The sequence below is a fragment of the Gadus chalcogrammus genome, chromosome 8, assembly GCF_026213295.1.
Source record: "Gadus chalcogrammus isolate NIFS_2021 chromosome 8, NIFS_Gcha_1.0, whole genome shotgun sequence".
Classification (NCBI taxonomy): Eukaryota; Metazoa; Chordata; class Actinopteri; order Gadiformes; family Gadidae; genus Gadus; species Gadus chalcogrammus.
In genome coordinates this window covers 12982568-13006186 of record NC_079419.1, presented here as the reverse complement: position 1 = coordinate 13006186, position 23619 = coordinate 12982568, and the positions used below count along the sequence as shown (strand labels likewise).

The following is a 23619-nucleotide window of genomic DNA, read 5'->3' as shown; positions in this document are numbered from 1 at the left end:
GGGAATCATTATTAGTTATTTATTATTATTGATCGAAAAACTGATTATTTAGTTTGATTTATTCCAATGAAGTTGTAGTCGGTCGCCACTCCAGCTTAAACTAACCTGTTGACCTTTTCCTCTTCCGGTTCCCCTCGGGGACCACAGCATCTAACGCAAAGGCCGACTCCCAGCTGCTTCTGGGAAATGAAGTCCGTCAGAGAGCAGCGCTGGACGCCTGGGCCAAGAAATACGCTGTGGACCAGATCCCGCCGTTCCGCTCACGAATCGCGGCGGGGACGGAGGAGGAAGATGAGGAGGAGGGGCGGTCGAGGAAGACGTCGGCAGAGAGTGCGGGGCAGGTGGACAATGTGTTCGGGGTTGCCTGGTCTCCCAGAATGCCTAGCGGCCATACAGACGGTAGGGACGCCATGGACTGCTCCAGCAGCCGGGGGGAGGAAGAGGCGGAGCAAGGGGAGGGCGGCTGCCCCATGAACGAACTCACGCACACGCTCACGCCGCAGGGGCCCGTGGACAACCTGCTACCGCCGCCCCCCCCCCGGGGCCCGCTTCCCCACCCCCAGGGGCCTGAGGGGAGCCCGGGGCCCCAGGACCAACAGCCTGGGCTGTGAGGACATGGTCGCCTTTGGAGCTGGATTTTAAAGGAACAGTGAGAGCTGAAGAGCAGGAGGGAAGCATCCGCTTGCATTTCAAAAGGGAGGGAGCGCCACGCTCACGTCTTCCACACGGGGACCTCTGATGGGCCGTGGCGGGAGTCCGAGAGGAGAGTTAGTGAAGCACACCGGATGTAGTCTGGAACCAGATCCCCCTGGGATCTATATTAACGGTGTTCAGGGTGGGACACACACGTTGGAAACATGATCCATATACTCGAGATTATTTTCTTCCTGAAAAAGGGGTGTGTATATTTAACGAGGACCGATGTAGATTTCTCTTGTTTCTCTTCTTAAATGGTTTGTATTCGGTGTGTGTGTGTGTGTGTGTGTGTGTGTGTGTGTGTGTGTGTGTGTGTGTGTGTGTGTGTGTGTGTGTGTGTGTGTGTGTGTGTGTGTGTGTGTGTGTGTGTGTGTGTGTGTGGCCTGAACCAGTCTTTGGTACTTAATTAATATTGTCCTTTTTAACGTTGTTTCTTACTCAGAGAATCTGCTTGAAATTTAACTGAAAAAGAAACCAAACCCAAATCACTTTATAACTCATCAATAGTTAAAAAAATAATACATGCATATAAATGGGCTTTTATATGAAGATATTTCTTGGGCTTCATAGATCCATACATCTTTTGATCTGTTAGAGATGCATGCTCCTAGAAGGTCGGAGATCGGTTGCGACTACTCTGGTCTATTTCCTCTATAGCAGCTCAAGTGTGATTGCGTTATGTCTGGTGAGGCCTAATGTCTAATCTCATGTCCCAGTAAAACCAGCCAATGACACTTTCAGGAAACGGAACTAAAATAACTACTGCCGAGTAGTATTCATTTGATTCGTTCTTATATACATTACTTTTGTCAATCTTCAGTGGGGACATTTTCAGGGTTAGTTTAAATTATTGGTTTAATTCAAGCACTTTCAGGTCCAGATTCTCTACTTAAGGGCTTCCTTCGATTGGCAATTTTCCAATTCTGTTGACTTATTCGATGGGCAAACTAATTGCACTTAATGCCGACTGTTAATAATCGTATCACTACATTTCTATGCATAAATGTATTCAGATGTTCTATTTTTTTGTATTTATGACAAACTGTTCTAAACGTCTTACTATGTGTATGTGTAAATGATTTGTTGTTGACCTGACTTCCATGAATGGTGACTGAGATGTTAATTAGATTATGAACCCTTATCTCCTGGTTTCATGCTAGTCTGCTTTCGTTTAAATGTAACAGAATTCAAGTAAACCAAAGCACAGTTTATATTAAAGACGTGTAAGAAATGTGTATAAAGAATACATGTTTTCAATAAATGTTGAGCTTCTTGCTTCTATATTCGCCTTACTTACTTACTTACCCATTGTCCACAATCATGTTTCAGCAGTTATTAAAGCGTGACGAGGACTTAGAACAACAAAGGGCAGACTGTTTATTATTTAAGTCCATCATTTGGACAAACTGAGGCAAAAGACCAAAATGAGGTTGAATAACATTTATATCGTGATGTTTCCTGTTGACATTAAAAAAGGCTTAGCATGTAAAGAATGTTCTCTGAAATGATAAACCTGATGCAGAGAAAATCTGTAATGTAATTACTCTCTCCTAAATAAAATAACAGGAAACGGCAATATGAAGTTGCCGCACTAAATATTAAGATACAAAACATTGGAGATTTCAAACACAAAAAATCAGACTGGAAAGAATTGTGTAGCGGTCTAATCGGCTTTTAGATTCTCGTAGCAAAGACTGATACAAAACGCCCTGTACAGGTTCTGCTACCGTCGACCGGTGCATCACTCCCAAGAGAACAAAGGAGCAGACCCCTAAATGAACAGACCAAACATTAAGGTCTAATCCCTTTTCTACCCCTTACCCGTACCCCTTGTTTTGATGGGGTAAGGGGAAGGGCGTAAGTGGAAGGCGTAAGAGGTAGAAATGGGATTGGGCCTTAGGCCCAATCCCATTTCTACCCCTTACCCCTTCCCCCTTAAAAACAAGGGGGAGGGGGAAGGGGTAGAAATGGGATTGGTCCTAAATCCCATTCATTTATATGATCAACACACCTGTGTTGACCCTACCATCCTCCCCGCTGAAGCAGAAAGGCTCCTCTCAACCCAAGCCGTCTCTGGTGTGACCCACAGCTACTCCCCGTCCTTCTGCTGCTGCGGCCCGGCCTCCAGCAGGGTGCTGGCCAGGCTCTTGCCCCACACCAGCTCCATCTTCAGGGTGTGGGCCTTGGACGACTTGGAGAAGGAGCTCTTCACGATGTGGAGGGGCGCGGCCTTCCCGCTCAGATACACCTTGTTGTAGCAGGTGGGCAGAACCCGGTCCTTCTCCTCCTCCGTCTTCTTCTTCTTCTTCCCGTCCTCTCTGGCGTCCAGGGCGCAGGCGTAGGCGAAGATGTAGGCCGTCATGAAGGCGTCGAACCCGGCGCGGTGCGTGCCCCCCTCCAGTCTCTTCCTGCTGGCCTCCGCCGCCGCCGCCGCCTTCGCCTCATCGTCAGTAACACTCTCTTTCTTCAGCTCGGCGACGGCGGGCGTGCCCTTGTCTGTGATGTCGTCAGGGAGCGCACACGAGCCGTTTCCGGTGAGTTCCGCAGGAGGGGGCTCCGTGCGTGCTACCGGGTCCCCGATGGACCCGTCCTGAGAGGGTCTGTCGGCCGGGTCCAGTTCCAAGTGGGCGATCTTGCTCGCCCTCAGCTCCTCGTCCTCCTCCTCCTCCTCCTCCTCCTTTCGCTCCTCCTCTGCACCTCCTCCTTCTGCTCCTCCCTTCCTCTTGTCCCTCCTGTCCCTCTTCCTCTTCCTCTTGGACTTCTTGTCCATCCCCAGCTTCTCGTCCTGCAGGATGATCAGGTCCGTGTCGTGGGAGGAGGTGCATTCGCTCCCGGCGGGGCACCAGCCGAACGCCTGCATGTGAACGCTCATGTTTACTACGACGACCTACAAATAGACCCCGCCACAATCTGCATAATATTCCCTCATTTTCTAACTTCTTTACCAAATGGCTACTTTGTATTCTCTAGGTTTCTATCTGCAGCCACGCTCCAAAGCATAGAACAGCAGAAAAAGCAGTGAGTAGTAAAAGAGACAGAGGCAGAGTCGTGTGTCTACTCACAGAGAAGCGCTGGCAGACCTCCTGCTGTCCGGGGGACGGGGCCACGGCAGGACACACTCTGTAGTCCACATAGCTGGACATGTGGCCGCCGTAATGACAGAACTCTATCAGCAGATGGGGCCCCGGGCCCCCAGCCTCCACACCCCGGCTGTTGTCCAGTTTACTGAGAGAGAGAGGGAGATGGAACGAGGGTGTGAGGAAGAGTTAGATCGGAGGCAAGAAACTTACAGGAGAGAGAGGTCCCTTTTCGCCTGCGGCTATATTACACAAATTCCAGAAATATTTCTCTGCCTTCCCATTGGTGGATGACTGTAACCCTCAGTAGCAAGCACTTTCCTCCCCAGAAGATTATTTTAGGTGGAATTTGACTATCGGTACAATTTTTTTAGTCAGTCGACAAAGAGTGACTTCAGATGTTTGCTTATAGGGAGCAAGTAGAGGTTAAGGCTTAACGGTGTCTACATGTAACCTTCCAGCTGGGCATCAAACATACTCACCACTAGACTACCCCCCCCCCCCCCGCCATCAGATGACAAGAAACCAAGGTCGGCAAACACCACAACATAATACAATAAATAGTCGACCGCGAGTCAACCAAACACATGCAGCAGCACCCACCACTTCTTGTAGGCGTACTCCAGATAGGAGGCGGTTTGGCGCAGCTCAAACTCTGAGGCGTATTTGGTGTCGTAGATGCCGGCGGGGAACATCTCAGACAGGTCAGCCGTGAAGGTGGTGAGACGGTCGGGGAGGTGGGAGTAGAAGCACTGCACACACACACACACGCACACATACACACACACACACACACACACACACACATACACACAATGTAACATTATGTTTGGAAGACTGCAGACATGTAGCCGGACATCGGCAGACTAATCGCAATGATCGACCCAAAGCAACCTTCCTACCCACTACTCCGGAGCCCAGTAATATGATGGTGCTACGGTGCTGAACTGCAGAGGAGGGCCAATGAGGACAGGAGAGGTAGAGAGACATTACCTGGTAGAGGAAGGCCATGTCTATGAGTCCATTGTGGAGCACCAGGGGTCTCCTGGCTCGGAGCAGCTCAGTAAACAACGACCTCACGCTGACCCCGTGGTTGTCTGCCCCGCCCTGAGGAGAGAGAGAGAGACACAGAGGGATATATTAGAGCTCAATGGTTTGCTCAAATAGTTGAGGTATCTTGAAACGATGTCCTAACTTGTATTTCAGTTTGTTTGTTGGTTTATAGAGACTGAATGCGCGCGTGTGCATGCGTGCGTGCGTGCGTGCGTGCGTGCGTGCGTCTGCCTGTGAGCCCACCTTGTTATTGCCCTTGCAGTAGGGGACTCCCTGGGCGTACTGCTTGTTGAAGTCAAAGCCGTGCTGCACCAGGAAGCGGACCGACTGGGGTTCGATCATGTACTCCTCCGAGCAGAGTAGCGTCAGGTTGTACACCTGCACCAGGTACGAGTCTGCGGGCTGACCGGGGAAACCAGCAGGTATTAAGAGGGTGGATCACAAGAATAACAGCAGGCGTCGACACCTGATCCATCTTCATTCATGTCAAGATGCCTACGGAAGGAGATTGTATTGATGGGAATGTTTTGTATTGATTGTTTTGTTAAGGGTGGTAAATTCTCGCTGAAGCACTAATATATGTTATGATGTTGAATTGCTGTCTCAATAGCTTCCTCAAGAGAGCAGGAAATATGAGATGTACACATTCATTACTAAGACTCTAGAAATACAGGCATTTAAACGTGACATTAATCAATCACTCATAGTGGTTAACTGGTTATTAGGGATTGATAAACTAACTAGAATACTTTTGGGGTAGTTAGCATGAAGCTATAAGCTTCCTGACCGGTAAAGACAGGTTAGTAAACATCACAAGGAGCCCGCCTACCCCGCCATCACATGACATCACTTCCACTTGAGCCAGAACCAAGAAGGCCAAATCATTAGCGCTGTGTGACACAACCAGCAGTTCACAAGAGTGCCGTGCACGGCTGTGTTTGTGTCATTGTTTGGGACAAAGTGTCCAACGAGGATATTCAACTGAAAACGTCATAAATGTATAATTACTTGAGATGGAGATTGAATAGACTGTAAAAGACAGGTAAGTAAAAACCACAAGACACCTAGAAGTGTGTTTGCCACTCTTTATCTGTGTGTGTGCATGAGTCTCTAGGTTTTTTACCTTGCTGTCGAGCTTCTTGTAGCAGGCGATACCCAGGGAGAGGATGGATCGAGAGCGGGCCGCGTGACATATGGCCTTGTAGCGGTCCTCGATGCTTCTGTAAAACACCACAACGAGAAGAAATGCAAGTTTAAGGTAATGTTCAGTGCCTTGATCACTCACTTAATTGTTGGACTTTGTGAAGGGTCTACACAAGAGCAAAGGGGAAACTCACTCGGCCAGCAGTGCTTTTCTGTTTCCTAGACCACTCAGCTCCTGAAAGAAAAAGCAGACCGATATATATATATATATATATATATATATATATATATATATATATATATATATGGCTTGATTTGAGTTATTTACAACTCTGCAATGTAGACTAATATCTGTAGAATAAAATCTAACGGTGAAATGTGTGCACAACCAATTATTAGTCTTATAAAGCTAAGGATAGGATTTTAAAGAAGCAGTTTTAACAGAGGTATCTTTGGTTGACATCGGCACCACTTACTGTATCGATGGCGATGAAGGAAGATGTTTTGATGGCGAGCACCATAGCAGGCCACAGCTCTTTAAAATTATCATTCTGAACATCGATGACTGGAACTACCATCGAGGACGCCATGGGTGCCCTTGGAACTCTTTGCTGCTAATTCTAAAGTAAACTTCAATTGGAGAAGTATTATTATTATGAACTTTTCACACCAAAATACATGAGGCAGTCAGTGGAGCCAACCTTAAAACGTAAGTAATATTAGTACATTAAAAACGAGTTGGTCAGTGATGATCTCTATGGTATAGAGTCATAAGATATCGGTGGCCGGCTGAAGACTCATAAATGTAATTATCTTAATAATAGCCTTCATTTCTTACTTATCTTCAATCCTAACAGTGCAGCATGCAACTGTAAACACTGCAGCGTGCTTTCCGGGGTCCTGTGGCTAGAAACCAAAAGCAGCTGGCATAAATCCTAAACGTTAAATAACTATGTATAGGCTGAATCATGTATTTGTTAACTATGAATTCATAAATTCTTTCTTAGAATAAATATATACATTCTTTTTTTTATTCATATTAACAATAGTCATATATTTCTCTATTTTTGAAATACAGTTTTGACACAGGCGCTTACATGGACGATTCATATGCCCTACGTCACTAAGAACCAACCGTCGAGGACGAGTGCGCCATTTTGGCTCAAACAAAGTCAGTAGCATATCTTTTCCTCCCTAATAATCTCAAACGACAGGCTTTTAACAACTTTTAAAATATGTTAACTCAAGGACGTTTGTTTAAGCGAAGCTGGCATTTCACGCCATCAACATAGTGCGTCTTGTTATCCCTTGAAAGTAACTTGACACACTGGCTCAGAGACTGAGCCCAGCTGTGTTGACCAGACCCAGAGCCTTACCTGGTTCTGGCTCTGTGTTGACCAGCCCAGGGCCTTACCTGGTTCTGGCTCTGTATTGACTAGAGCCTTGGACCTGGATCTGGCTCTGTATTGACCAGCGCCTTGGACCTGGTTCTGTTTTGAGCAGACTCAGAGCCTTGGACCTGGTTCTGGCTCTGTATTGAGCAGACCCAGAGCATTGGACCTGGATCTGGCTCCACCATGGGCGGCTGCTCGGCTCCGAACTGTTCCAACTCCACCACCATAGGGAAGCAGCTGTTCAGGTTCCCGAAGGATGCGGAGCGCAGGAGGATCTGGGCCGTGAACTGCCGACGAGACTTCGAGCCGCCGCCTCACTCCAGACTGTGTCAGGTAGGAGGGACCACTGTATATATCATGTCGAATAATGATATGCACCTACAGAGGGGAGACATTCATTTAATCACAATGACATCACCATCATTGAAGATTGAAGCAGGCCATGGGCCATAAACGGGGGAGGGTCGCAATGAATGACGCGTTATGTAGCTACAATCCCAATGTTTACATCCCGTTCATGTGTTGTGGATGTCAAGTCCTGGAAGTTGTGAGCGGACGGTTCTCCATCATGATCTTCTGTACTGGCAATCAAAAGCCATCAAACAGGAATAGTTTCACATCTTCTCTGTGATATGAAGGGTCCACCGGCCCTTTGCTAGATGGATATCAAACGTTTTAGTCAGGGTAAGAATATATACTTGTATTAAGCAGACACTTTTATCCAATGTGTTTCTAGTGAATATAACTTCATGTCCTTAAGGAGCAGCTTGCGATTAGCCGTCCTGCTCAGAGATCAGCTGTGGACGCCCTAGCCACTTCACAACACCTCATGAATTCCATTTCTCCTCAGGACCATTTTGAGCCAAACCAGTTCGAGGAGGTTGCGAGATCTCCTGCCGGTGGCAGGAAGTTAAGACCCAACGCTATCCCTACTCTCTTCGGCCTCCAGGAGCCCCCCTACCCTGCAACCACACAACCTCACTTCCTGCTTCCTCTCAAGCCAGAACCAGGTCAGCCAACTCATTAGTGCTGTGTGACGCAACCAGCGGTTCCACCATCGTTCTCTGGCCTAACCTCTAAGAGCGCCGTGCACCGCTGTGTTTGTGTCATTGTTTGGGACATAGCGTCCAACATAGTGTCCAACATAGCGTTCAATGTCGACCAAAAACGTCTGAAATGTTTCTAAACACATGAGACGTCGTTTGAAATGGTTCTGTTGTTGTTCCCACTCTGTTCATGCTCTGGGGCTCCAGTGGAGAGAGAGCTGGGTTTTGAGGAGCACGGCTACGCCAGACACACCCCTCTCCCCGGGATGCTGATGATGATGGAGGAGGAGGAGGCGGAGGGGCACAGCGAGGCGCACCACTGCAAACAGTGTCTGCTCCTCAGGAGGCGACTGGAGCAGGAGACGCACACCTCGGCCCGGCTGCGGAAGGAGGTGCGTCATTTCTATATCTCCCGTCTCCCTTTCCATATCTCTCTCCCTTTTTTTTTGTCTGCCTCGGTGTCTCTCTCTCTCTCCCTCCCTCTTTTCTCTATCTCCCCCCTTCTGTCTTTCCCGCTACTGCCACCCCTGGTTTGTTTGCCTCTACCCCACTCCCCTTCGCCTTCTCCACCTTCCCTTCTCGCTCCCCGTAAAGTCCTCACTCAGGTTTTCCGACTCCCTCTCTGTCTCTCTTCTCCGTCCTAAAGACGATGCCTATTCACCATGTCCCCCTTCTCCCTCCCCTCAGCTGGACGAGATGAAGAAGCGGCTGTTCCGTCTGGACCGCGTGGAGCGGGGCCTGCAGGGCTTCCTGTACGAGGACCAGGTGCGCGCGCTGTCGCTCAGCAAGCGCTCCCGCCGCGCCGTCTGGTCCCCGGAGACGGTCGCCAAGGCCGGCAAGCTGCGGCGCGCCGTGGGCAACAAGGGCTACGAGTACCTGCGGGAGACGGGCTACCCGCTGCCGTCCTACCGCACGCTCTGCAACCGCCTGGAGACCAAGATCACCGTGACGACGCACCTCAGCTGCGAGGAGCTGGCGGAGCTGGGCCTGGGCCTGATGCCCCCGCCCTCGGCCTACAGCCCCACGGAGGTGGGAGGGGTCGGGGAGGAGGAAGAGGAGGATGACGACGGGGTGGTGGACCAGCTCATAGGGGTGTTGTCCTGAGAGAGGCACCGGCTCAGAGACTATTGCGGTGTCGGGTGCTAAAAAAGGATGAGAAGGGCTCCTTGTTGTTCCTCGATTCTCAGACGCAGAGCGGAACACAGGGGTTTTGCTGAGGAGTCACAGTGCAAACTCTCGGCTTTACATGACGTAAGGCTTCAAACCTGTTGTTCAGGCCTGTCCCGGCCTCGGCATGATTCTACGTCAGACTGACAGGTCTGCTTGGTGCTGAGGATGATGGGCTGCTTGGCCTCATACCTCCCTAACTACTACGCTAACCTGGACAGGAGGTGAACATGTTCTGAATGGCTCCTGCGCGCCACGCTTGCCATTGTTGCTGTTGAATGAACGCGTGGGACACTAGCACTATGAAGCTGACTATAGCCTATGGGCCGGGCCGACTGCCATCAGAAGGAAGGCTGAGCTAAGAGGGGGCGAGGATCTGAGCCTGCTGCTGCTGAGAGCACACTTGTACCTTGAACCTCCCAGTACGCTATGGAGGTTCCTCCGGTTGGAGGTGGGGCTTGTTTACATGTCTAATTTGCACAAAGGCGTGTTGTTGTCACTGCTGAGACTGAGATGATGTTAGGTTGGAGACGTGGTGAATGTTTCACTGGGCAACCAGTGATGTTTGGGACACATTTGTTTTTTTTGGCTTCTCACCTAACATTGTTGAGTAATATAGTTTTAATCATCTGGCAAGCTTTGCTGACAAAATATGAAAATACGATTATTTTGAAAGAACTGTATTGCAATCTGTATCGTAATGTATCCTTTGACTTCCGAAACACTGGTTTCAATTTTCTGTGGGGCTCAAATTTTGCAATACAAGGACATCAATGTACTTACCTGGGGGTAATCAGCCATTTCAAGCAGTTGCAAAAGCTTTCTCTCACTCATTTCAAGACTTTGTACCCAATCTGGTGTTGGTGTTTGCTTATGCTTGAATCACCAATATCAACAATACATTGCTATCACATAAGAATGTGTGTTTGATGGATTTTGAGATGAATTGTGATGGAGTATCAAAGATGTTCAATGATTGTAATGATACCGTTTGAATTTGAGTACAAATTCAAGCTTGGATGAATGAAGATTGAGTGGTTTGTGGTTCAATCTACAGAGATTCTAGGGGTTTATATGAGTAATGAGGTTGTGTGCGTTTGAAAGATTCGGTCACTGGATAATTTCAATAAATACATTTAAAAAAATCCAATAATGATTTGTCAGCGAGTTTATTGACCTTACCTTAATGTATACAAATGAAGCGTCTTGCTTGCTGAAAAATAATTAAAACTAGAAGTTGATCGACATAAACAAACCAGGTATTTGGAACAATGACCGCTGGGCATCCGGCCTGGCATTGCATGTCGTCAACCCTCAACCCCTTTAGTGTTTGTGTGGCACACACACTGATTGGCACTATCATCAAAGATGGTTCACAGTGTATGTTTGTCTTGTTATCACGCCTACTCTTACACAAACGATCAGTTCATGTTGTTTGCAGTAGGACAAACATTGCACCAGAATAGGGTCCATTTTTAAATGTTTGTGTGCCTGTGTGTGTGTGTGTGTGTGTGTAGGGGGACCTGATTGTGACAGGGGTCCTGGCTCTAGCCAAGGTCCTTAAAGATTTCCTATCTAACTAGGTCCTGCGCCTTACTGCTGGGCTTGTCCAACGCCTGGCTTGCTGGATGTACTGAATGTTCAACAGTATCAACAGGGGAGAACGCTGATGGAGTGGTTATCATCTCTCTCTGCTCAAACAGAGCTTTACAATTGAGTCAAAGGTCAAACAAAAACGTTTGACACCACAGCATTCATCCAAAACACACAGGCAAAATGGCGATGTGGACCTGGTCAGAATTAAAAAAAAAACGTAAAACCGTACTTAATTGTGCAATATTTGGGATTGTTAATAGCATGTTATCTATGTAGGTTGTTGGGATGTCCAGAATACAATAATGTTGGACAAATTCACTGCTGTCTGTCTGTTTGCTGTCTGCTTAATCATCTCTTTCTCTCTCCCCCTCTCTCCCGCTCTCCCTCTTTCAGCCCCCCCCCGCCTCCCTACACACCCCGAAAAGGGCTTAAAACCAACCAGTGGTCCCGCCCGTGTTTATTGGTGACAGAGCAGGAGACACAACACACAGGTCAGTGAGGATCTGTTTCAATACACATACAGTAAGAGTTATTATTGTTCTATTCAGCTTTGATCCAATTCTTCGCCTGTAACTGCATTGAAGGAGAAAATATTTTCATACTACATACACGTGGTGTTTTCTCAGGGATCACGATGGGATTGATTTAAAAACTCTAAAAACCTTGAATTATGAATATCTGAATATATCTATAAATTAATTGTCTATTTGCTATCTGTAGAGAGAGAAAGGGTCGCAAGATTTGCTTTGTGTGTCAAATTAATGTGTGAACTTAAGCGGGTCAGGAAACATTTGGTCAGTGGTTCATGTGAAGTTTGTTTGAGTATTCAACATATGTGCTGTTATTTGTTCATATCATTTCATAATCCTTCTCAACATTTATCTGCAAATCGTCTTTCGGCCCTCTCTCCCAAACCTCCACCCACTCCTTAGATTCTTAATCCATCCTGCCGTCTGTCTGTCCTTCCGTTCGTTGTTCCACCTCTAACTGGTTCATGTCTGGGCCGCGTTCCACACGGGAGGGCAAAGACAATGGTGGTTTTACTTTTTAATTAGTTCCGCATCAGACGGAATCAGCCCAGGCAGCCAGGCTAAAGCTCTGCCTGCTTGCTGATTGTGTGTTCCTGCTGGCAAGCTGATGGATTTAGGCTGGAAGCCAGGAGGAGGGCCCCTAGAATCACGTGTGTTTGTGTTGTGTTTCTGTTGTGTATTAGCCTCCAGACACTGTCAAAGCCACTCGGTTAACTACAGCAAGCTGTGTCTCATTCAGGGGTTAAACTTAGTTATTTTATGGTTTTCGCAATCGGTTAAACTAGCCACTGATGTAGTCATTGATCCATGGATGATGGCAACAGAGAAAGAGATTGACAGATGTATATACAGTATTTAGGGTTACCTTACCTATCCATGATAGAAGCTCAAAGGTCCTAGGTTCAGTACCACCCCCCTCAATCTGGACGCGCTCTAACCCCTTCCTGCTCCTAATGCCCTGTGCATAACACATGTTTAACTTTGGCCCTGTTGGTGCTCAGCAGCCTATTCTAGTGTCCTGCGCAGAAAGGATGAGGTGTCTCCTGCCCCTGTGGCTGGGAGCCAGTCTTCCTGGTCTACTGTGGGCCGCAGCAGTCCTTTTGGTGGAAGGGGACAGCGACCCTTCCAGAATCTGCAAGCCTGCCCCCCATTGGGAGGTGGGAGGAATAGCACCCATGCCAGAGCTGCTGGGAAATGTAGTTGTTGTGGCGCTGCTGAAGGCCAGCTGACAGTTCTGTCTCACACAGGCGTCCAAGTAAGCTGAGATCATGAATGATGCATTTCTAGAGCTTTGTATTTTTATCAAACGTTTCGAAACCTATTGTTAAACAAAGCCCCCCGCGTTATTGCTTTGTGAAATCACAAAAACAGCTTATTAGGCAAATTCCTCTTTGACTATTATTGTGACTCTTCTTGAGGATTGGACACCTGCGTGAAAAGCTGAGCCTCAGCAACCTGACCGACGTGGCGTTCATGATTGTGAACGAGCGCGAGTTCCAGTCCCGGGCCATGTACTGGGAGCTGAAGAGGAGGGCCCCCCCTAACGTCCCCGTCTACCAGCAGGGCCCTTTACAGGACGACGTCTGGGAGATCCTCGACGGAGACAAAGACGACTTCCTTGTGTATGACAGGTAAAGAGGAGGTGGAGGCGTCATGACTTCCTGGTGTACATCGGGTAAACAGGAAGTGGACGCGTCATGACTTCCTGGTGTATGACACGTAAACAGAAAGTTGATGGGCAATGACTTCCTGGTGTACCTAAGGTAAACAGGAAGGGGAAGGTGTACAATAGGTCAAAAGGAAAGTGCCAATTGATTAGAAAAAGAAAATCCATTTCAATTTACATTTCAAAGTACATTTTCTATATTGTAGTCAATACATTTCGCTATTTAGCTTTGCTGTCAGACCACAATCAAATGTATTTCTCTCTCTCTCTCACTCCCTCCCCCTATGCACAGGTGTGGTCTCTTGACCTTCCACATTGTGCTACCCTACAGCTTCCTCACCCAGCCCTACGTTGAGGCAGCCGTGAGGGCCACCTCCCTCAAAGACATCTGCAACTGCACTGTTAGTCTCCCACACACACACACACACACACACACACACACACACACACACACACACACACACACACACACACACACACACACACACACACACACACACACACACACACACACACACACGCACACACTGATTTGAAATAATAAAAAAAAATATTTAACTAATAATAATAATATACTTTACATGTGACCCTGTTGACATGTGGTATTTGATCCCATTCAAGGAGACCTTCCTCAGTGGTTCAATGAGGAATCAAACAAAGATGTCAATGAACAGTAACCACACAGCCGACAGAGACACTACACTTCCTTCTCATCAGCCTCCTCATATTCATCATCATCATCACAATCATCATCATCAGCAGCAGCAACAGCATCATCCTCATAAATTTGACCATATGAATCACACTCATATTCCTCATCAAAATCATTCCTCAATACATCGATCATAGTCAAAATCCCAATCTTTCTTAAAATCACAATCATAATCACAATCATCAGGAAAATGAATGATGACGATGTGTTTTCTTGTATGGTCATGGTGCATTTCATCAAATAATATTTTTCCCACAATACAACCCTCTATATTCTTCTTTCACAAAAATAACAAACATTAAAATAGGTCTTTGCAAAGAACCGTATGGAAATTAAACAACAAAATTGGTTAATATTGACGTTGCTAGTGTTACTGGGTAATGGATGGCAGTTTTGCCGGTGGCTATTGTTCCTATTTGTGCCCAGATCCTCCCTCCTCTGTCTGGGTTCAGCAGCATTCAGGCCTGTCTTCAGTTCTCTCTTCCATTAATGAAGTCTACCATGTTAAACCTGCTGACAGGAGTCTGTAGATTGATGTGTGGAGAGAGACAGGAGCTAGCCTAGATGTGAGCTAAAGCTACGAGTCATGGAGGGTCTCTGGACCTAAACAGAGCAAAACCTCAGTAAAATAACTATCCTGTGTCCAAATAGAACACCAATGGTCAAGATTAATTATATATTTTAAGAGTTATAATTTGTAAATACAAGTAGCTTCATCTCGAAATTGTGTTTTCCCATTCTGTAATTACACTTGCTAAATATAAAGTGCCAAGTGGTTGGTAAAGATTGTATTCATATTAAAATGTATGTGTTTTATTTAGTTTATTTTGAAGCCATTTATGTTGCAAATGAATATTGTTGTTGCTTCAACTAGTCTCAGGAAATTCCTACTTTTGGTACATCATCCTATTTTGCTTTATCTCCTTATCAAACATTCAATCAAATAATTGAATGTCGAATATGCCGACATTTTAAAGAAGCCTATGTTTTTTTTTCATTTTGCATTCTGTCATTAATCCTTATGGGTTAAGTTGTATATCCATATTCAAACAGGCCTGCGCGTTTTTAGTTTTTGGAATCCATTCTTAATTGATTGGTTGTCGCTGCGCTAGTGGGACCGCTAGAGGGCAGCACTGTCGTGTTTACAACGTTTATTTCAATGTCGGTTGTCATTTCTTATTTTAGATTTTTTTCTATCTTTATTTACGAACATTTAACACTAACGATTATCGCAAACCATCGTACAATTGACTAGAATGGCTATTATACCACGAGAGGCTGGAAAAGGTGGGTTCATGATAAAACTAATAAAAACGCATTTGAATTGGTCAAAATCGAATCATTAGGATTAATGAAGACGGAATAAGTGTACATTGAGACGCGCTCCAAAGACTTTCTATATTAAAATGGTAATTTGATCATATTGGCTGCTATATCATTACAGAGAGCCTGAATTATGCTAACCGGGTGACAAGTTTCCGCTCCTCAACAGTCCTCAAGTTAAACCCGTCATACGCATGCGTAGGCCTACAGTCTATGGACAGGTGGAGATGAAATAACAATTAAAACAGCTAGTGGTTTTCTAATTCACAGCCTCTTCTTGTTTTCTCTGCCAGCGGGTGGACAGACAACAGGGACACTGGCAATGACGGTGAATATATTTAATGGAACATATTTTTATATTCAATGATTAAGGATCAATATTTCAACCGACATTTGTGTATATTGTACCCAACGAAGCAGTCAATTCACACGTTAACTGTGTGTCCACGCAAACATAAGAGCAGGACTTAGATTAAAAAAGATTAAATTGCACTTTATCAATCACTCAACATGGGCTTTAGTTGTAACAGCAGCCAAACACACACACACAAGTTTATTTTTTAAGAAGGAGGGATTATATGAGGGCCCCAAAATGTCCAGGATAATTCACATGTGAATAATCCACATATCTGGCATTATATAATGGAGACCGAAACCCGACCATGTAAAATAAGAAAGATGTGAATTCTTAGAGAAAGAGAGATAGATGGATTATGGATAGATAGATTAATGTATGAACGATAGATATATGGATGGACTGAATAAATTGATAAACAGAGTGTAATATGAATAGCGCTAGATGGAGATAGATATTGAGTCTGTCCATCTATCTATCTAGATGAACGGCGTTAAATGACAGACAGGTGGGTTAGAAACGGATCACTAATTGATTGATTGACATTTGTCCATGTCATAACATAAAGTGGGAGGGGGGCATGTCCCACCAACATGGGCACACCTCTCTTACATCACACCATCTGCCCTCTCCAATGTGCATGTGCTTGGTCAGCCCAGCCCCATGCGCTCATGAATACACACACACACACACATGCATGCATATATATCTGGGTATATAAATATATATAGGTCAACTCTGTGGCCCCTGTCATGGTAGAGGGCCCTGGGGGCCTTCTGGGGCCCTCGCTTCTGTTGGCTCTGAGTGACATCACCAGTACTGAGGTGACGCTAATGAAGTGTGTGTGTGTGTGTGTGTGTGTGTGTGTGTGTGTGTGTGTGTGTGTGTGTGTCTGTGTGTGTGTGTGTGTGTGTGTGTGTGTGTGTGTGTGTGTGTGTGTGTGTGTGTGTGTGTGTGTGTGTGTGTGTGTGTGTGTAGTGTGGGGGTCAACACGCATTACGTGTCCGTTGTTAGATGGGGTGGGGTGAAGTTAGTAATTACTTTATACATTGACTGTTCGGGATGGTGGAGAGGGTGGCTGCACACATAATGATGCAATGACCACAGACACGCATCCACGCAAGCACACACACGCATGCACACACACACACACACACACACACACACACACATATATATACATATATGGGGTGTTTCATAGGGCCGCGGACCTCCATATGTGTAGATGGATTATGCGCTAGCTGTGAAACAATAGGCCCATATGTGCAGTCCGCCCAGAGCCCAGCAGCTTCATTAGGACTAATGTGTTTATTAAAGTAAATTAGATTAGCAGCTCGTTAAAGCTAAGGGGCTGGGGGAGTGTAATGTGGATCAGGGGGGATGCCGACCATGTCCCAAACAACACATAACGGCACTGTTTGTATCATGTGTTTTATGTTTTATGAGTCTGTTAGCTGTGGCTAAAGGCTTTGGGTAACAGACTGAGAGCCCCTATTTATGAAGCAGTGGTCTGTAATTATAAAATGTTGCATTCACATCATTTGCATAAATCAACCTTTTTCTTGAATGTTTTTCGTTGTTCGTTCGTTTCCACTTTGCTTGAACGTTCCAGTGTGTGTTGTCATGTGACATCGCACACTTTGCTTTCTATCCATCTTCCTGTTTGTCTGTCCTTCATGTCTGTCTGTCAATCTATTTATTTATCGTTCTGTCTAACTATCTGTCTGTTTATCTATCAGTCCGTCTCTCTGTCCTCCTCCGTTTGTCTGTCGCTCTGTCTGTCTTTATCTTTATCTATCTGGCTATCTATCTGTGTCATCCCCTTCCCCCTCATGTCATTAAGGGGGATAGAGACTAGGGCTTCTGCCAAATTGAAATAAATCCCACCCAGACCTCCCCCTCTCTTCCTCCCTTCGTGGTTCCCCCCTCACTCCCCTCCTCCTCCTCTCTATCTAATTGCTTTCTGAGACGCTTGGCTGCTTCCTGTTGTCGTTAGCTTATGAGCTGTGAGATCCAATCAGCCTTAAGCCCCTCCTCTTCTGTTAGAGGGAAACCCCGCCCATCATTCAGAGTCCCCATTTTTATGAGATTGACACTTGAACACACCAACCCACAACAGTTGGTGCGTCTTGTGTCTTTTACTAGCATACACATAAAACACAAGCAAACAAATGCAATCAGAATATTTAAATAGGCGAAGGCATGAGAAAAATATCTTGAATGTTGGTAGTTGGTAGCTCTAACTACTTCTAAATGCAACACTACAACGTACATCAACCATGAAGGAATCTTTTGCATCAATCAATCTATACATCTATTCCATTCACTTGCTTTAACAAGGGATTTTAAAGCAACAGTGATGATGACTAGCTTGATGAAAATGCAATTGAAAAATCAGTTGGAGGGAGTTGTTGGGTGGGGGGGAGGGAGTCACTAAAAGCACACCACCTACTCTCTGGCCCCATGGAAGGACCCAATCACAGACCAGGATACAGTCACATGTTCAAACGTACGCTGTATACATGCATGACCCACGCATGAGTTGACACTACAACACAACATGCTTTACAGCTCGTTCATTAACACAATGAACCGTTAACCACCATCTGTATTTCTTTATGCCTCTACCTGACCCAAAGAGGCATAAAGATTCCATCCACAACATATATATAACAATAATAAATATAATATCAATAATTATGAAATTAATTATTACTTTACTTGTATAGCACCTCAAAGCAGATTCCAAAGGATTTTACCGAACAATATAATGCCACCAGAATAAAATACATAATAAGACTGTCCACACACTAACAGTTAAACACACTAAAAACAGTACTAAATCATAATATAATAGACAGTATGCAGTAATAGCATGACATAGTAGAAGCCATTTTGTAAAGATGAGTCTTAAGGAGGGAAATAAAGCGGGGACGGACTAGGTTTGCCTATATAGTATGTGCACGTCTCTACGTGCATGTGTGTGTGTGTGTGTGGGGGGGGGGGGGGGGGGGGGGTGGATGGATGTAGCATGATTGCCAGGGTGTGCTGAGGGTGCTTGAGGCTGAACCACACTGGCTTGTTCCTCCAAGAGGGTTAACAAGGGTCCGTAGAAATCCCCCCTAGGAGAGCCCTTCACCACGCCAAGCTACTCTAATCAGACAGGGACTGTCTCCCTCTCTCTCTCTCTCTCTCTCTCTCTGTCTGTCTGTCTGTCTCTATACCTCTCCTTCTGTCTCTATACCTCTTTCTCCTGTCTCTTAAGCTCCCTCCCTCGGTCTCAACCTCTCTATCTCCCTCTCTGTCAGTCGATCCCTCTCTCTCTCTCTGTCTCTCTCTCTCCCTCTCTCTATGTCTCTATACTTCTCTCTCTAGGTCTATACCTCACTATCTCTCTGTCTATCTCCTTCTCTTTCGTCTGCTATATCTCTCTTGCTGCTACTCTGTCTCTCCCTCTCTGTTGAGTGTTTTCTTTTTCTTTGTGTGTGTGTGTGGGGGGGGCGGGGGGGGTTACGAGCAGAAAGCTCAATGTGGCAATTGCAGCGAAATTAGAAGAGAAGGATAAGAAGAGAGGAGATTGCAGCAAAACACAGTCGTGGGCCAGTTTGTACATTCGCTGTTCAATCACAGCAAACCCGTGCTACATACCTGGGAGTCTTACTAATGGCCTCTTGTTTGCCTACTGCTTACTGTCGACTCTCTGCTCCCTCTACGATTTATTATTTAGTCATTTAGCCGACGCTGTTCTCCAAAGCCACTCACAGTGCCTTCAGTGACAGGTCATTAAGGAGCAGGGGGTGGCTAGGCCTCTTTCTCAGGTGGGGCCGCGGACGAGGGGGTTCAAACCCGGTACCTTTGGGCCGGGAGCCGGTTAAAGTACATCTTATCTGGGTCTTATCTTACCCCGGGCCTTATCTTATCCTCAGTGCTATCTTATCTACCAGTCGGCACTCTGCGTATCCGCCAAGGTCAAACCGCCGCCGTCAAGTACCTGCTCACCCTCCCTGCCGCTTCTACTGTTCCCAGGCTCATTTCACACAAAGCAGTGTGTGTGTGTGTGTGTGTGTGTGTGTGTGTGTGTGTGTGTGTGTGTGTGTGTGTGTGTGTGTGTGTGTGTGTGTGTGTGTGTGTGTGTGTGTGTGTGTGTGCGTGCGTGCGTGCGTGCGTGCGTGTGTGTGTGAGTAAGTGACATTTCCAGGGAGAGGACACAGAGTGAGAGGTGGATGAGCGATGGAAAGAGTGAAAGAATGGAGAGAGAAAGAGAGTGAGAGAGAAATGGATGAAGAGCAAAAGAGAGGGAGAGAAGGGATGTCAATATTATCATCAATACTCGTATCAGTATTTTTAAACCGATATTATCAATCATCAACATAATCATCAATATTATTTTCTCTATTATCATCAATAGCATCAATGCATTGAGGGGCCCTGCCTCTCTCTCCCGAAGCACAGATAAACTGATTGTTTGTCTTCTTCTCTCTCAGCCAATCAGCTGATTGTTTGTCTTCTCCCTCAGCCAATGGGCTGTCTAAAGAGGTTTGGTTTAAGGAGGACTCAGGCTGGCTTATCAGAAGCACCCGGTTATTGGATCAGTAAGCTGCTGTGATCTGTGGGATCAGATCCAGACTGGGTGGGAAGGCCCCGCGTAATGAAACTGGCCCCTTTCTTGTTCATACAGAACCGAGAATAAGCACTCTACACATTGTGTTTTTGACTAGATTTAGGGCTGTTCTCGATTAATCTCTTACTCACACTCACATACACACACACAATGCATTATATTTAGTCATTCGGCAGATGCTGTTTTTTATAAATTCATGTCATCCACATACACATAGTATATACACACACACAACCACACACACACACATACTACAGATATACATACACACAAACACATGTTAGTACATCTGTGAAAAATCGTCAGGTTTACTGCTATTCTCACCAAAGCAGTAAATGTGAGAGAGCGAGAGATTCCCAGCTTTCATGTACATACAGACACACACGCACAATATAAAAAACTGAAAACCACACTCATGGTACATTCAACATTCATTCTCAGACACAAACGCACAAACACCAACACACAGGTTAATTCAATATGAGATTTGGAATGACAGACACACTAGAAACAATCTCCGTCAAAATTTTTTATTTTAAGACGGACCACTACGGTCTTCCACTACGTCCTACATAAATAATAATTGTAATAGTCATGGTTCGTTCATTAGCTTCTTCCATTCTTCCATCCAAAGTTTCATCTGTAACTATGAGAGGGCACCGCTGCATGGATATGAAATATGAATACAGTCGGACTTATAAGGCCGGTGGAAATGAATAATCCATACAATTTATTGGCGTTCCTGTCCACGACGTCTGAACCTTCGTGCGTCTTCAGCGGGCTCTTTGTCTCCTGTTCAGCCCACCGTGAGCCCCTCTGCTCCCTACATTATTTACACTAATATGGTATGGTCCTGTTGACACACCTCACCCTCCTCCTCCTCCTCTCCCCTCTCCTCTCTCCTCTCCTCCCCCACCTCCTCTCCCCTCCTCTCCTGTCTCCTCTTCCCTCCCCTCCTGTTTCCTCTTCCCTCCTCTCTTTTCTCCTCCCCTCATCTCCTCTCCCCTCCTCTCTCCTCACTTCTTTCATCCTGCCCCCCCCTGTTCTAAACTCCTCACCCCTCTTCTCTTCTCCCCTTTTCTCCTCTCTCCTTTCCCCTCCTCTCTCTTCATTCCTCATCTCTCTTCTCCTCTCCCACCCTCTCCCCTCCTCTCCTCTCCCCTCCTGTTTCCTCTCTTCTCCCCTCCTCTCTCCTCTCTTATCTCCTCCTCTCCTCTCCTCTCCTCTCCTCTCCTCTCCTCTCCTCTCCTCTCCTCTCCCCTCCCCTCCTGTTTCCTCTCCTCTCCTCTCCTCTCCTCTCCCCTCCCCTCCTGTTTCCTCTCTTCTCCCCTCCTCTCTGCTCCACACTCTTACGTGGGCCTCTCCTTTTTCTTTCTCCTCTCCCCACTCTCCTCCCTTCTGCCTGTCTCTCCTCTAATCCCTTCTCCTCTCCTCTCTCCTCTCTTCCTCCCCTCTACCGCCCAGCTCGTCTCCTCCCCTCCTCGTCCGTTTCACTCCCCTCTCTGTCTCTCTTCTCCCTTCTCTTCTTGTCCTCTCCTCCTCTCCTCTTTCATCCTCTTCTCTCCTTTTCCTATTTTTTCAAACCCACTCTTCCTTTCTTTTCTATTCTCCAGTCAGTTCAATCTGCAATTATGTTTTTTTTTTTTCACTTTTTCTCTCTCCACTCTTCCGCTCTTGTTCTGCTCTTCACCTCCTCCTAACCCCTGGTCGCTCCAGCCCTCTCCTCTCCTCCCTCCTCTTCCCTTTCACGAGCCTGACGTCCCCGCCTCCTTCTCTCCTCCCCTCCTCTCCCCTTTTTTCAAAATATCCCTCCTCCTTTCTTCCGCCATCCTCTCAACGCCACCCCCTCTCCCCCTCTCTCTCTCTCTCTCTCTCCCCCTGTCTTCCCTGTCCCCCCTTTCCTCCTCTCCTCCCTCAAGCTGTCTCCCTTTCCTCAACCTCAACCGGCCAACCCGATTGGCCCTCTGATCGCCAGGCAACATTTCATTTGATACAAGGGCCGATCAGAGTCGATCGCGGGTCCCTGGCCCATGTGGGTGGCTCCCGGAGGCCCCTGCCCTCTGAAATATTAATGGCGGCATAATTTCTCCCTCCCTGGGTGAGGGAATGGCTCGTCTGAGAGGGTCGGTGGAGGGCCGGGGGCGATGGCATTAGGGAAATAACTAAGTTTGATGGAGGACGTGTGTTTTGTCTTTCCCATTGGGCGCTGAGCCGTCTGGATGGGTCAGGGGGAGATAGATGGATGGATGGATGGGCGAGAGATGGATGGGTGAGCGATGGATAGATGGATGGATGGATGATGGATCGGGGAGTGATGGATTAATGAATGATGGATGGATGGGTGAGTAATGAATAGATGGATGGGTGAACGATGGAGGGCTGGATGGGTGAGAGAGGGATGGCTGGATGGGTGAACGATGGAGGGCTGGATGGATGAGAGAGGGATGGCTGGATGGGTGAGAGAGGGATGGCTGGATGGGTGAACGATGGAGGGCTGGATGGGTGAGCGATGGATGGGTGGATGGGTGAGCGATGGATGGGTGATGGATGGGGTGATGTTTTGAGACAGTATCACACTCACGGTGTTAGCCCACCTTGAAGTTGAAAAAGCGGTCCCAGAAGGCTTTGAACCTAGCAGGGAATCTCTCGCTGTTCAGTGTGTGAATGAGGGGAGGGGGGTTGTTGTGTGTGTGTACACACCAGTGCTGTGTTGCTATGTTGCCATGTTGCTATGTTGCTATGTAATGCTATCTGTGTGTAGAAGGTTTCATCATCCAACTAATACGCGTTTTAACACTTCGAAGCCTGTAGGGCACACAAACACACACACACACACACACACAAACACACAAACACACACACTCACACACACACACACACACACCCACACACCGGACACACACACACACACACACACACACACACACACACACACACACACACACACACACACACACACACACACACACACACACACACACACACACACACACATCACATCACACATAAACCCACCTGCTCACACACGCTCTCTCTCTCTGTCTCTCACTATATCTTTGTGTCGCTCTATGGCTCTCTCTCACTATCGCTCACTAGCGCTCTCACTTTCCTTGTCTATATGTCTCTGTTTCCCTGCCAATATCTCCTGCTGTCTCTCTATACTCTCATTTACTCTCTCTCTCTCTCTCTCTCTCACTCAATCGGTCTCTCTCTTGCTCACTAGGTCTCTCTCTCACTTAC

At 46.7% G+C, this 23619-nt stretch overlaps 4 protein-coding genes across 10 annotated transcripts in view; 3 read left to right on the top strand and 1 right to left on the bottom strand.

The window, feature by feature from the left end:
- tesk2 (testis associated actin remodelling kinase 2) overlaps nt 1-2568 on the top strand; it is a 37240-nt gene extending 34672 nt beyond the window's left edge. The window contains exon 13 of the mRNA XM_056597494.1: nt 148-2568. Coding sequence (XP_056453469.1) covers nt 148-611 — 464 coding nt within the window. The 3' untranslated portion in view covers nt 612-2568. The remainder of the gene's footprint in view (nt 1-147) is intronic.
- On the bottom strand, nt 2003-7745 carry toe1 (target of EGR1, exonuclease). Of its 4 annotated transcripts, none has more exons than XM_056597495.1 (9): nt 6696-7745; nt 6446-6599; nt 6164-6204; nt 5950-6046; nt 5070-5228; nt 4767-4880; nt 4377-4525; nt 3759-3921; nt 2003-3550 (listed from the first exon to the last, which is right to left on the bottom strand). In XM_056597495.1, the coding sequence occupies exons 2-9, from the start codon at nt 6557-6559 to the stop codon at nt 2786-2788; spliced, it is 1602 nt and encodes a 533-aa protein (XP_056453470.1). In that variant the 5' UTR covers nt 6560-6599; nt 6696-7745; the 3' UTR covers nt 2003-2785. The 4 variants fall into 4 exon arrangements, with proteins under 4 accessions (XP_056453470.1, XP_056453473.1, XP_056453471.1 ...); XM_056597498.1 differs by having other exon boundaries at nt 7384-7745; XM_056597496.1 differs by having other exon boundaries at nt 6808-7744.
- Nucleotides 7090-10904, top strand: si:ch73-382f3.1 (uncharacterized protein LOC100151273 homolog). Its single transcript, XM_056597502.1, has 4 exons — nt 7090-7696; nt 8214-8373; nt 8617-8801; nt 9097-10904. Exons 1-4 carry the CDS (start codon nt 7547-7549, stop codon nt 9511-9513), a joined length of 912 nt encoding a protein of 303 aa, XP_056453477.1. The 5' UTR covers nt 7090-7546; the 3' UTR covers nt 9514-10904.
- Nucleotides 10905-11571: 667 nt separating this feature from the next.
- On the top strand, nt 11572-15692 carry selenop2 (selenoprotein P2). Of its 4 annotated transcripts, none has more exons than XM_056597548.1 (5): nt 11572-11663; nt 12707-12957; nt 13121-13333; nt 13661-13769; nt 13990-15692. In XM_056597548.1, exons 2-5 carry the CDS (start codon nt 12734-12736, stop codon nt 14215-14217), a joined length of 774 nt encoding a protein of 257 aa, XP_056453523.1. In that variant the 5' UTR covers nt 11572-11663; nt 12707-12733; the 3' UTR covers nt 14218-15692. The 4 variants fall into 4 exon arrangements, with proteins under 4 accessions (XP_056453523.1, XP_056453521.1, XP_056453525.1 ...); XM_056597546.1 differs by having other exon boundaries at nt 12704-12957; XM_056597550.1 differs by having other exon boundaries at nt 11646-11694.
- The last annotated feature ends 7927 nt before the right edge of the window (nt 15693-23619 follow it).